Raw genomic sequence first — 15,835 nt, 5'->3', positions numbered from 1 at the left:
GCACATGCCTAGAGCTACCCAATAATTCCTTTGGGTATATTCATTGCGTATGAAATACTATGTGATTTTTCTTGATCATTTTTACCATATCATTTGGTGTGACATCTCCAATTTCGCGGCCAGAAAAGATCCGATTTGTTTATGCTTTGTTTTAAAATCAGAGTAATCCTTTTTAAGGAAAACAGTTGCGGAAATTGTCCCAAAAACAAAATATAATAAGCATTTATCAAAACATTTCTCAAAAATAATGTATTATCTTTAAATAATAAAACCTCAGGATGTCATGTTTTGATACATACCAAAAGCATAAACAATATAAAATAGATCTTACAATAGTTATTTATAACTACTGATCTATAATCCAAAATCTCTCATCAAGTCCACCAATTTATACGCTTGTGCCATTACCTGTAATGAAAAGAAAACTGAGTGGGTCAGGCTTGAGAGCCTGGTGAGCATATAGGGGTTTCAGCCCACAATAATATAATTATTATATTCAATCATCAAACAATCATCCCAATTACCCATCCCCATTATATTCGTTTATTCTTAAGTACCTTCCCTAAGGAATTATCCTAAGGGTCATCTCCTACATCGTATTTACCTCTCATCTTCTTACATCGCATTTCCTTTATATATATTCGTTCCTAAACCATGAATATGCAGTCACAACATCGTCTGGACTGGTAACTCATAGTAAGGGTTAGACTATCATCGCATGAATACGTAGTCACAACATCGCCTGAACTCGTAATTCATTGTAAGGGTTAGAGTATCATCGCATGAATACGCAGCCACAACATCGCCTGGACTCGTAATTCATCACCTACAGGCTATGAGCCTGCCGGTGTTTCCACGGGGTCATCTAGAATAGTCTGTGGTCGCCATCTATACTCTGGTAGATGACTACATCGCCAAATTGCCACATCGCCGGTCAAGGTTATGGTATATCCTCTCATCTCACATCACCTATCTATCATCACCTAATTATCATCGGTTTTCTATCATCACCTATTTCTCATCACCTAATTATCATCACTTATTTCTCATCACCTAATTATCATCACACATCATCTAATTCATCTACCCATGTTCTACCCAACATATGTGTAGATATAAAATACATATACATATTAACTCATTTAACACCTATATAAAACATCCATTCCACACTCATCTCAAATAAACAACAATATATAAACACATAACATGTATTTCATAGCAAATACTTCATATCTTTATGTTAGAAGAAAATAACCACACACTCACACATATAAACAACAATATATATACACATAGCACGTATTTTATAAAATACTTCATATCTATGTGTAAGATGAAAGTGACTATACACTCACTTGATCAGAAGATGATCGGACAGCACTACGACTTGCAGAAGTAGTATTTTTCGGTAGATCTGGAAGATCTTCACAAAAACCGGGCTCCTCGTGGGCAGAGTTTCGGCTCGGGAATTGGACCTCTCGGGATCTTCGGGCTTCGGTACTTGCTTCGGGTCTCTGGGTTGATACCGGGGCTTCGGGGGTATTTCTTTGCATGTAAATCGATGCAATACAGTTGAGAGATGAGAGAATGAGCAACCAAACTCGGCTGGCCCTTCAAATCTATTTATAGGGCAAAATCTGCCCTTGCCACGTCGTAGGACCTTTTTCAACGTCGTGGGCTTGGTCGTCACTGCATGCGTCATCGCAAGTTGCATATGGGGGACTTTCGGAGGTGGCAGAAGACTGGCCACGTCATGGCACTGCTTGCCACGTCGTGGTATCTGACATTTTTGGGGTTTTGCGCCCCGAACTTCAGAAATTCATAACTTTCGCATACGAACTCCGTTTTCGACGTTTCTTTATATCGACACGAAGGTGAGATTATGCTCTACAACTCTCGTTTAGACTCCATTGGCTATTTTTGACTTTATTTTTAATATATTATAATTATATTACTTATATATTATTTTTAGTAGGCCGGGACAAGAAAACTCCATTATAAACTCATAACTCCTTCGTCTGACGTCCGTTTTCGTCCGTCTTTCCGTCGTTGCACTACTATCGATGAGATCTCTAATTCTCATTTAGATTGTTTTGGATAAATATCGCTCTAACGTAAATTCACTATTTACGTCGCGCTATTTACGTCGCGCTGTGTCGTGCCGGTTCTATCGCGAAACTTCGACATGTCATAACTTCTTCGTTATAACTTGGATTTCGACGTTCTTTATATATTCGAAAACCTCGTAACATAAACTACATCTTAGTTAAGATTACTCTTTCTAAATAATCTTTCGCAAAAAAGTCATTTTTGATGCCTATCGTCTCTAAATTGACTAGCCCTGATCTACGGGCGTTACAATTATCTCCCCCTTAGGATGATTACGTCCCGGAATCATCAACAAAATAGGATTTGTATACTGACTCCATAAGTTATCTCTCCATCCTAAGTAATAACCTTGATGCTCAATCCTGCATCTACTCTTCGTACTATGTTGGACTTTCAATCATAACCTTCGAGTTACAAAATAAATCCTTTTTGAGGACTCCTTCTTCTTCTTAGGATAGGTACATTCCCTTATCTATTGTAACAGACCGATGGGTCGTGTCCCGATGACCTCTCATCGTAGTCGGACTCAATTTGATATGACCACTAGGGTCGAAATAACAACCCCCTTAGTAGTCATTAGCGAAACAATGGTAATGACATACATGAATAAAACGGAATCAATTACTAGTTTCTTGGTAACCTTGCGACTTTCCCTGATCCAAGCGTGATTCTTGTGCTTCCGGTAGTATAGATCTATACTACCATTCACACCTACTCATACTCGTTCCAAGTATTGTCTCGCAGTCCCAAATTCCTAAAATCACCAAACAATTTAACACATACGAATGTGTCCAATTAATCATAAAAATTTTCCTAGACTCTACTAGGACTTCTTCCATGCGTATCTTCTATCATCAATCATACTTCAACTCGATTGGTGATGGAAATTCTAGATTATGGGACAACTTCAAGAATTACACCAATCGTTCCATCATCCTGCCAATCGAAGGTGTACTTCAGACGTACCGTACTCCTCTAAACGTTCCGTTATTTTATCAAACATAAAATAAAGGCAAGACACCACTCTTACGATATTTTCCGATAGGTGTCATTCACTATCATAAGTCTTTCATTTACTCCATTTACTCAATTCTCTACGAGTCTTCACCATAACGTTTTGTACACCCAAGCAGACGTTCGGTGCACCGGGCGAGAATTTAAGATAAGAAAACTTTATTTACGATAGACGTATAAATCTCCTTATCACTCCGAAACGTTTACATGATAGTTCTAATATCGTATCAAACGCTTAGAATCCTAAACACATAAGGTCTCCAGATTCGGTCGGCAACAGACCATAGATCCGAACAAATAATAGCATATATGGAAAACATATAACATTTAGCACATTAAAGCATTTTAGGCATCATATCTAAAATATACTAGTGCTCGTGTCTTAAAATATGGTAGACACTCATCTCACAATCATCGCTTAGCATTCTAATATTAAGTCTAAAAATCCTACAAATTCATAGTTCGCTTAAACTAATGCTCTGATACCAACTGTGACATCCCCAATTTCGCGGCCAGAAAAGACCGATTTGTTTATGCTTTTTTTTTAAATCAGAGTAATCCTTTTTAAGGAAAATAGTTGCGGAAATTGTCCCAAAAACAAAATATAATAAGCATTTATCAAAACATTTCTCAAAGAGAATGTATTTTCATTAAATAATAAAACCTCGGGATGTCATGTTCCGATATAGACCAAAAGCATAAACAATATAAAATAGACCTTACAATAGTTATTTATAACAAGTGATCTATAATCCAAAATCTCTCGTCAAGTCCACCACTTTATACGCTTGTGCCATTACCTGTAATGCAAAGAACACTGAGTGGGTCAGGCTTGGGAACCTGGTGAGCATATAGGGTTTCAGCCCACAATAATATAATTATTATATTCAATCGTCAAACAATCATCCCAATTACCCATCCCCATTATCTTCGTTTATTCTTAAGTACCTTCCCTAAGGAATTATCCTAAGGGTCATCTCCTACATTGTATTTACCTCTCATCTTCTTACATCGCATTTCCTTTATATATATTCATTCCTAAACCATGAATACGCAGTCACAACATCGTCTGGACTCGTAACTCATAGTAAGGGTTAGACTATCATCGCATGAATACGTAGTCACAACATCGCCTGAACTCGTAATTCATTGTAAGGGTTAGAGTATCATCGCATGAATATGCAGGCACACCATCGCCTGGAATCGTAATTCATCACCTACAGGTTATGAGCCTGCTGGTGTTTCCACGGGGTCATCTAGAATAGTCCGTGGTCACCATCTATACTCTGGTAGATTACTACATCGCCAAATTGCCACATCGCCGGTCAAGGTTATGGTATATCCTCTCATCTCACATCACCTATCTGTCATCACCTAATTATCATCGCTTTTCTATCATCACCTATTTCTCATCACCTAATTATCATCACCTATTTCTCATCACCTAATTATCATCACACATCATCTAATTCATCTACCCATGTTCTACCCAACATATTTGTAGATATAAAATACATATACATATTAACTCATTTAACACCTATATAAAAAATCCATTCCACACTCATCTCAAATAAACAACATTATATAAACACATAACATGTATTTCATAGCAAATACTTCATATCTTTATGTTAGAAGAAAATAACCACACACTCACACATATAAACAACAATATATATACACATAGCACGTATTTTATAAAATACTTCATATCTATGTGTAAGATGAAAGTGACTATACACTCACTTGACCAGAAGATGATCGGACAGCACTACGAATTGCAGAAGTAGTATTTTTCGGTAGATCTAGAAGATCTTCACAAAAACCGGGATCCTCGTGGGCAGAGTTTCGGCTCGGGAATTGGAACTCTCGAGATCTTCGGTCGGTACTTGTTTCGGGTCTCGGGGTTGATACCGGGGCTTCGGGGGTATTTCTTTGCACGTAAATCGATGCAATACAGTTGAGAGATGAGAGAATGAGCAACCAAACTCGGCTGGCCCTTCAAATCTATTTATAGGGCAAAATCTGCCCTTGCCACGTCGTGGGACCTTTTTCAACGTCGTGGGCTTGGTCGTCACTGCATGCGTCATCGCAAGTTGCATATGGGGGACTTTCGGAGGTGTCAGAAGACTGGCCACGTCATGGAATTGCTTGCCACGTCGTGGTATCTGACATTTTTGGGGTTTCGCGCCCCGAACTTCAGAAATTCATAACTTTCGCATACGAACTCCGTTTTCGACGTTCTTTATATCGACGCGAAGATGAGAATATGCTCTACAACTCTCGTTTAGACTCCATTGGCTAATTTTGACTTTATTTTTAATATATTATAATTATATTACTTATATATTATTTTTAGTAGGTCGGGACAGGAAAACTCCGTTATAAACTCATAACTCCTTCGTCTGATGTCCGTTTTCGTCCGTATTTCCGTCGTTGCACTACTATCGATGAGATCTCCAATTCTCATTTAGAATGTTTTGGATAAATATCGCTCTAACGTAAATTCACTATTTACGTCGCTCTAACGTAAAGGAAATGCTCTCTCGCCGAGTCCAGAGAGCATTTCCTTTATATATATATATATATATATATATATATATATATATATATATATATATATATATATATTCGTTCCTAAAGCATGAATACGCAGTCACAACATCGCCTGGACTCGTAACTCATAGTAAGGGTTAGACTATCATCGCATGAATACGTAGTCACAACATCGCCTGAACTCGTAATTCATTGTAAGGGTTAGAGTATCATCGCATGAATACGCAGCCACAACATCTCCTGGACTCGTAATTCATCACCTACAGGTTATGAGCCTGCTGGTGTTTCCACGAGGTCATCTAGAATAGTCTATGGTTGCCATCTATACTCTGGTAGATGACTACATCGCCAAATTGCCACATCGTCGGTCAAGGTTATGGTATCTCCTCTCATCTCATATCACCTATCTATCATCACCTAATTATCGTCGCTTTTCTATCATCACCTATTTCTCATCACCTAATTATCATCACTTATTTCTCATCACCTAATTATCATCACACATCATCTAATTCATCTACCCATGTTCTACCCAACATATTTGTAGATATAAAATACATATACATATTAACTCATTTAACACCTATATAAAACATCCATTCCACACTCATCTCAAATAAACAACAATATATAAACACATAACATGTATTTCATAGCAAATACTTCATATCTTTATGTTAGAAGAAAATAACCACACACTCACACATATAAACAACAATATATATACACATAGCACGTATTTTATAAAATACTTCATATCTATGTGTAAGATGAAAGTGACTATACACTCACTTGATCAGAAGATGGTCGGACAGCACTACGACTTGCAGAAGTAGTATTTTTCGGTAGATCTGGAAGATCTTCACAAAAATCGGGCTCCTCGTGGACAAAGTTTCGGCTCGGGAATTGGACCTCTCGGGATCTTCGGGCTTCGGTACTTGCTTCGGGTCTCGGGGTTGATACCGGGGCTTCGGGGGTATTTCTTTGCACGTAAATCGATGCAATACAGTTGAGAGATGAGAGAATGAGCAACCAAACTCGACTGGCCCTTCAAATCTATTTATAGGGCAAAATCTGCCCTTGCCACGTCGTGGGACCTTTTTCAACGTCGTGGGCTTGGTCGTCACTAGATGCGTCATCGCAAGTTGCATATGGGGGACTTTCGGAGGTGTCAGAAGACTGGCCACGTCGTGGAACTGCTTTCCACGTCGTGGTATCTGACATTTTTGGGGTTTCGCGCCCCGAACTTCAGAAATTCATAACTTTCGCATACGAACTCCGTTTTCGACGTTTCTTTATATCGACACGAAGGTGAGATTATGCTCTACAACTCTCGTTTAGACTCCATTGGCTATTTTTGACTTTATTTTTAATATATTATAATTATATTACTTATATATTATTTTTAGTAGGTCGGGACAAGAAAACTCCATTATAAACTCATAACTCCTTCGTCTGACGTCCGTTTTCGTCCGTCTTTCCGTCGTTGCACTACTATCGATGAGATTTCCAATTCTCATTTAGATTGTTTTGGATAAATATCGCTCTAACGTAAATTCACTATTTACGCTGCGCTGTGTCGTGCCGGTTCTATCGCGAAACTTCGACATGTCATAACTTCTTCGTTATAACTCGGATTTCGACGTTCTTTATATATTCGGAAACCTCGTAACATAAACTACATCTTAGTTAAGATTACTCCTTCTAAATAATCTTTCCCAAAAAAGTCATTTTTGATGTTTATCGTCTCTAAATTGACTAGTGCTGGTCTACAGGCGTTACATTTGGTATATCCATTGTGTATGAAATCAAACGACTTTTCTAAATTTCTCCACTTTAAAGCATATGTCAAAAATTAATTAAATCGTGAAATACAATCATTCCATTGTGACAATGGTAGGGAATTCAACAATGCCCAATTCCATCAACTTTGTGTATCTAATGACATTTACATCTGATTCTCCTGTCCTCGGGCCTCCTAACAAAATGGGAAATTCGATACTATCAATAATACAGTTTGATCTCTTCTTTTTCATGCTCATATACACCCCTCCTCCCCCATCACACACACACATACACATTTGGTCGAAGCACTACATATGTTAGACCATCTTCTCATATACTACCTTTTTCCGCTCTTCAAAATGACACTCCTTACCATAAAATCTTTCAAAAACAACTCACTTACGTGTGTTTGGATGTCTATGTTACCCACACATTATCACTTCTCATAAACTTACTCCAAGAACTACACCATGTAACTTTCTTAGATATCCCTCTAAGAAATAATCATCTGATAACATATCATATTTGATGAAACAACTTTCACATTTGGTTCCATCACACGAAACAATCCACCCTCCTATATTTTTCTTGAAACAATCGATGACTCAACCTCATTTGCAAACTGTTTTCTTCATCGTCCTCCATAAAATTCACTTGTATCTACTTCCATAAAACCATATCAACATCTAATGTCTCATCAATAGAGGTTTCTCTAAATGCCATATCCTTTGTTACCTCACCCATCTCGGCTAGCACCACTTCGGCACCCAGTCCGCCCTACTTTCTTGTCATATCAGAAATTCCTTCAACTAGGCCTGGAAATCGTGTCGTGTTCGGGTTGGCGGGTCGCGGGTTGGTGGGTTGGCGGGTCAAAATATGTCAACCCAAACATGACCCATTTAAATATACAGGTCACGGGTTGGCGGGTTTGGAACATAAACCCATATATGACTCGCCAACCCATTTATTTATACGGGTTCACTGATTGGCGGGTTCGTGGGTCAGATTTGGTTTCGTGGGTCAGATTCCATAAATAAATTGATAATTAAACATAAATAAATTCTTGATGGTCGATGCAAACATATCCGAATTTTAGACATTTAATTCCTAAACATCCAAATAAAAGTTAAAAACATTCATAAAAACATGTTACAAACTTAGCCTTACATGTTGCGACTTACACCCTTAGGCCATCCACCACGAGTTAAAATGTCAAAATAATCAAATGGTCTATGAATCAATGGTATATATTATATAATATTTATTAAATATTAATACTTGATACATAAATACATTTAAAAATAAAATAATTTTTTATTAAAAATATAAACGGGTTGGCGGGTCAACCCGTTTATTTTTTGAGAAACCCATATATGACCCGTTTAATAAACGGGTTGGCGGGTTGGTGTGTTAGCAAGTTGGCGGGTCGAAAAACTCAACCCAAACCCATTTATTTCGTGTCGTGCCGTGGGTCGTGTCGCAGGTCGTGTCGAGAATTGTCAGTCCTGCCTTCAACGACTACCTCTCACTCCTCAATTGTCACTCCCTCAACTTCTGATGTCAGGTTGATAACTCTTGCTACTATGTCAACAACGACACCATTAAATCACTCGGCTGTCCAAATCCATTCGCTAGCGTCTCAAAATCCTCACATCTCTTCTTCTCATTCCATAACCACTAGATCTCATGGTGGAATTTCAAAATAGATATACAAAAACTAAATCTCCTCTTGTTGATTCTAAGTATATGACACATTGTAACTACTTACAGGAATTCCACAATCCTAACTTGTTAAATGTCATGAAAAAGGAATATAAAGTTCTTATGGCCAATCAAAAACGGATTCTTATGACTAGCCACACATATGCAAATGTGATAAACTGCATGTGGTTATTTAAAAACCAATTATAATGTGGTGATTCTTTGGCTCAGTATAAAGCATGCCTCATGGAAAATGGTTGCAACCAAAGATCCGGAATTGATTGTGACGATACATTTAGCCGGGTGGTAAAACATGTCGCTATGCAGACTATTCTTGGTCTTGTTATCTCAACAATTGGCCAATTCAATAGCAGGATGTGAAGAATGCATTTCTTCACAGTCGTCTTTAAGAGACCGTGTATATATGACAGCCTCCCGGTTTTCAAGATCCCTTTGCTCCTTATCATATTTGTCTTCTACATTGATCTTTATACAGCCTCAAATGGCCTTCGAGCATGGTTTCATTGTTTTGCTCATTTATCTTTGTTAGAAATATAAGGTAAATGAATTGCTTGGATTTTCTGAAAGTTGTGAAACACTTTCAAATTGAAGTATTTCAATGGTACAGATCGAACACTCAATTGGATAAAATTCATAGATTTTCGAATTAAGAGAATGTAGGTGAAAATGTTCTTAAAGATGTACCAGAAATGACCAAAAAACGGGTACAAGATCCAAACTGTCACAAGACTGTTTCAACCGTCATAAAAACGAGTTTTTTATAAGAGTCGAAATGACTCATCTTTTCTAAAAATAGGATTTCTGATTCTTGACCCGAGCCAGAGGCTCTGCCCCTTGGACCCCGCTCCCAGGGGCGTTGTCCTCGGACCCCCGTTGATTCAGGGGCGTCGCTCCTAAATAACAATGTACTTTGAATCTTGAAAACTTAAACAAGTGCGCACTCAATACCATCCTAACTTATTCAATATTTATCATGATCACTTTTGGTCAACAAATTTAATCCTATTACACTTAGATAATATTGATGATATCAAATCACCAACAATCTTGTCTTGATTTTTCTAACAGCAAATGTGATTCTTCACTTTTCATATACAGATAGGGTGCTCATATTGCATATCTTATCTTGTATATTGACAACATTGTTCTAAAGGCTTCATTAGATAGTCCCATGAGACTGGTTATTGGTATTTTCGCCACCAATTTTCCCCGATCTAGGTGATTTGAACTACTTTCTTGACATTATCGTCATAAAAGATCAAATATGCATGTTTATCTCCAAACAAAAGTATGTTATAGATATTTAGATCGAGCAACAATGTTGAAGTACAAGCCTGCTTGGACCATTGTAGACACGTTAGCCAACCTTAATGGCTAAGTCCCCCGGTTGTTAATTCAATTATGTACTATTGATTCAATTCTTTACTGAAGCCTTAATGGCACATTACAATACCTATCTTTCACTTGATCAGATCTCACATATGAAGTTCAACAAATATGTATGTTTATGCACCATTCTCGAGAACCTCATCTGATTTCTCTCAAGTGAATTCTCAGTTATATACGTGGACATTGATAAGGACTTCGCTTGTTTGCTCAACTAGCCACATGTCTTACTACATATTCAGATATTGATGAGTTAGTTGCCCCACCACCAAACGTTCTACCTCCGAAAATTGTGTCTTTCTCGAACATAACCTCTTATCCTGGTTGTCCAAAAGATAAGGAACCATTTCCTGATCGAGTGTTGAAGTCGAATACACAAAGTTGCAATGTAATCACAAAAACATCTTGGATTCAAAATGTGATTTGTGAAACTTCAATAACCTACATGTCATGCCACCATTATTTATTGTTATAATGTCTGTGTTGTGTACCTTTCTTCCGATTCAGGTCAACGTCACCAAACCAAACATATCGAGATCCATATAGACTTGGTTCAGGACAAGGTAAAAATGGGTTAGATACAACTTTATCCTTGCCTCATCTTCCCACCAGTTTGTAGACATCTTCACCAAATGGTCTCTCCTTTGTTTCTTTGTTTCCTTTCCAACTTGAACATCCTAAGTAGACATCTTCACCAAATGGTCTCTCCTTTGTTTCTTTGTTTCCTTTCCAACTTGAACATCCTAAGTACAAACGATGTTCAAACTGCAAGAGGAATGTTAATCTAAATATGTATTTATTATTTATAGACCAATGCATTAATTTTATGTAATTATGTATACGGCCCATGTAATTCTCGGTCTCTTAGTTTTGTATTTGTATGCATTAAATATGTATTTATAGACCAATGCATTAATTTTATGTATTTATTATTTATAGACCAATGGTTTCATGAGATGGTTCTATTCATGGGAAAATATCTCTTGTAAGTTGTAACACTAGAAGGGTGCCTTTCCTTATGGTTGTGATAGGTTGTACAAGAAAAATGTATGCCTAATGTGAAGTTTGTTCTTTTGAAGTGCATCACAAAATCTATCCATGGGATTTCCCAGACATAAATAACAACAAAACATGCTTCCAAAGGATTGACCAGCTTTATTTGCTACTTACTTTCCCTAAGGTATTTAGCCAACTATCATATTATTGCCAAGAGCAAAATATGTTCAAAGTCCGGACTGCATTTTATCAATAATACAGACCACATATGACATCATATCTTTACTTTTCAAATTAACTACATACAATAAAAAATAAATAAATAAATAAATAAACATAAACACTTAAAGTTAGAAAAAAGAAACCTATTTATTTAATAAAAGAGGATTACAATCTTGAAGACATTCCTCCTGCAACCACAATCGTCTCACCGGTTACATACAAAGCATCATCAGATGCCAAGAAAGCGGTGGCTGCCGCCATGTCTTCCACCGTCCCTAGCCTCTTGAGTGGTGTCTTCTCCATAATGGCATCTCTCTGTAAATCAGTTTCATCAAAAGACATGAATTAAGCTTCAAAATGCATGAAATTATCTTTTTTTATCTTTTTAAATGTTAGATACTATTATATTTGAAGAAAAAGAAGAAGAAGAAGAAGAGGCTTACAATGGTATCATTATCGGTGATGAAACTAGCAAAGTGTGTAGGCACAGTCCCTGGTGCAACACAGTTCACACGAGTATGTGGGGCCATCTCACTTGCAAGCGCCTACACAACAATAACAATTAATAAAAAAAAAATTAAATATTTTTAAAGAAAATACGAATACTGAAATATGTATATGTAGTTTATTAATACCTTGGTAAGACCAAGAAGCGCAGTCTTTGTGACACCATACATAGCCATGGAAGATGGAGGTTGAAAAGCACTTATTGAAGAAATGAAAACAATTGAAGAATTTTTTGTTAAGTGGGGAGCTGCATCCTGTAAAAACATTAGAAAGATATAAAAGGAAAGACTTATGAGTCATAACATAAATTCTTTCTTATATATATATATATATATATATATATATATATATATATATATATATATATATATATATATATAATAGGGACTATACCTGAAGAAGCAATATGGAGGTTTTAACATTGATTTCCCAAAGCTTGTCAAGGGTTGATTCTTGGGTGTCAAGAATGGCATCAACGGATGGATTTGCAGCAGCATTCGACACGATTACATCTATTTTCCCGTATTTCTGTGTCATTAAACTAAAGTCAGATAAACTTATGCTTGAAAAATATTTGAGAAAGTAACAGGAAAATGGTAGCAACAATCATATACGATTAGATTTACATGATTATCTCAATGAGATCTTGGTTAAAGATAATCAGTCTCAGTTCTCACCTCAAGTGTCTGTTGAATAAGATTCTTTCTTTGTTGAGGATTAGAAACATGGCATACCAATCCCAGCGCTTCAATTCCTTGTGTTTTGAGCTTTTTTATTGCCTCATCAACGTTTCTCTGAAAATTGATTATCAGTTTGAACTCAAATTCGGCCCTCAGTGAAATGAACAAAATCAAACAAGTCTGAAAATACAAGATTGGTGTTTTTAAGTAGAAAAATGCTCAAGCAAAACCTTGAAAAAAGCTTAATTTTGACTCGAATATGTGTACGAAAGTCGATTAGATTGAATAAGATCAAGAAATCCTGATCATTTTCATGCCCAATTAGTAACTCATATTGTTGAAACTTGAAACTACTCACTTCGTCACATGGAAATTAAAATAACAAAATTAGTAACATAATGGAAAACCCCGAATTATCATGGGTACTTTTCTCAAGCAACTAAAACGAGATCATCAACAAAATGTTGAAAATTTATAGGATAAGGTCGAACATATAGAATTCATATAATTCGAACTCAAGATATACCTAGATAAATTAAAGTTAAAAGGATTGCAAATTTGAGCCAAATTCATGAAACGAAACTAGGGCGAAAGATGTATGAAGTAGGTGGAGACGAACCTGTCTCCGAGATGAGATGACGACAGAGGCTCCTTCAAGGCCGAGTCGTTCAGCAATACTGAAGCCTATGCCTTGAGTTGAAGCTGTAACTATGGCAACTTTCCCTTCAAATCTTCTCCCGATCTTCGATTTCTCCATTGTTGTTGATGCTTTGCTTCTTTCTAGTTTCTAGTTTGGCATCTCTCTTTTCTTTCTTCTTTGTCGCTTTCAATTTTAGAGATTTAATATTTTTTAAATTGTTGAGGAATTGAGAAATCTAACAACACGGATATCCGACTTACCCGATGTTTTATAGAAATTAGTAATTTAATCATTGTTAATGCTATTTTAATTATATTAATTTTTTTTTAAACGGCAAAAAAGTTTATTAAAAAACTAACAAGAAGTTAAAAAAAACATTAGAACAAATTACAAGCAAAAGTCGGTTATGAAGCGAAGAAATTCATTATATCTTAGTTTTACTACACCTATTAGAAATCCAAAAGAAATACATTTCAACCACTTCATCAAAAATAAAGGATTTCCTAGGCAAAACCTTTCCGAAAATACTAGCATTACGAAAATTACATAAACACCATAAAGTAGTCAGAACTACCACATCAAAAGCTTTTCTTTGACTGCCTCTTAAAACAATCGACTCAGACCAAGAAAGAATGGAATCAATGGATAACCGAAAATGAATTTGAACACCCCACCAAATAGCAACCGAGACCAAATATCACTCAGATGACTACAATTTGCAAAAAGGTGGTCAATGAACTCAACCGTAATGGAATAAATAGGGCACATAATGGAATTAACCATAACTCCTCGACGGGAAAGGCTTTCTCTAGTGGGAATACTATGTAACCTTAGCCTCCAAATAAAAATATTTAACTTGATAGGAACTCAGTTGTTCCATCTAGTCTAGCACCCACCCGTAAATAGCATACCACTATCAATAAACGATCTAGCTGGCGAAACCGAAAAAGAATCAGAAGCATCAATAGACCACCCCAACCAATCAAGAAAAGAATGGAGCCGGAGATCATGCATCAAATAAATAAACGCAACCCGTTGGGTCTGCTCAATGCCACCCCTAGGAACACGCCTGAGAGAATCAGTACTCCAACCAACCAAAACCTTATCCCGAAGCGATACAAAACGATGGACATACAACGCAAAAATCCTAGGAAAAGTCACTACCAGAGGCTGATCACCCTTCCAAACATCATGACAAAAATAAGTCTTAATCCCATCGCCAACCCTAATCGGACAAAAGAATGCAAATCAATACTCTGGTCTCTAAGTTGCACTAACATCCTAATAATCCCACTCCAAGGACCTATCCACCCTCTTGTCAAGGACAGAGAAGAACAACCCCCATCAGCACCATGCAAAGCTTTCACCACCCTTACCCGTATCAAATCAGGGTTATGAAAGAATCTTCACCGCCAACGAAAGAGGAGGGATCGATTAAAAAGAAAAGAGACTTCCAATTCCAAGACCACCCTCTTTTTTATCGGCTAAAACTCTATCCCAAGGAACCCAATGCATATGTGTGTCCTCCAAATCTACACCCCAAAAAAATCTAGACCGAATAGCCTCCAAAGAATTGAGGACAGAAATCAGGGCCATAAAGATGGACAACAAATAGCTACCCAAACTTCCTAGAACTGACTTAATCAAAGTAAGACGACCTCCAATAGAAAGACGTTTCGCTTTTCGACCCGACAATCTAGAACGAAAACGATCCTCAATAATAGACCAAGCCGACACCCGAGCCATATTTTGGCCTACAGGTACACCTAAATGAAAAAAGGGAAGAGATTCTGGAGCACAAACCAATCTACTAGCGACAAACTTCACATGATTATAAGAAACCCCCACTCCAATCAACATGCTTTTTTGCAAGTTGATTTTAAGGCCCGAAGCCAGATAAAAGCACCTCAAAATATGTATAAGTCGTTTAGCATTATATGGATCCCAAGAAGACAGCAAGACAACATCATCTGCATAAAACAAATGGGAAATATGGATGTCACTAATAGAAATTCCCCGAAAAACATTCGCTTGATGATATTTAAGCAAAGAAACATGAAAGCCCTCCATCGCCAAAATAAAAAGGAACGGAGACAAAGGATCTCCTTGTCTCAACCCTCTATAATCTGAAACTCATCAGTAGGAGAACCATTCACTAGAACCGAAGCCCTAGTCGTACTCAAAAGCTCCCTTATCCAATTACACCATATAA

At 37.0% G+C, this 15,835-nt stretch overlaps 1 protein-coding gene across 1 annotated transcript; it reads right to left on the bottom strand.

Moving 5' to 3' along the window:
* Positions 1-11,710: 11,710 nt before the first annotated feature.
* On the bottom strand, positions 11,711-13,828 carry LOC145063598 (tropinone reductase-like 3). The gene is made up of 6 exons (XM_079011194.1): positions 13,603-13,828; positions 12,981-13,097; positions 12,697-12,831; positions 12,432-12,557; positions 12,240-12,341; positions 11,711-12,111 (listed from the first exon to the last, which is right to left on the bottom strand). Exons 1-6 carry the CDS (start codon positions 13,738-13,740, stop codon positions 11,962-11,964), a joined length of 768 nt encoding a protein of 255 aa, XP_078867320.1. The 5' UTR covers positions 13,741-13,828; the 3' UTR covers positions 11,711-11,961.
* Positions 13,829-15,835: the final 2,007 nt, after the last annotated feature.

This window comes from Lactuca serriola, chromosome 7 (genome assembly GCF_051521515.1).
Source record: "Lactuca serriola cultivar US96UC23 chromosome 7, Lser_US96UC23_V15, whole genome shotgun sequence".
Classification (NCBI taxonomy): domain Eukaryota; kingdom Viridiplantae; phylum Streptophyta; class Magnoliopsida; order Asterales; family Asteraceae; genus Lactuca; species Lactuca serriola.
Note: the sequence above shows the minus strand (reverse complement) of the source record. Positions and strands in the feature narration are given on the sequence as shown.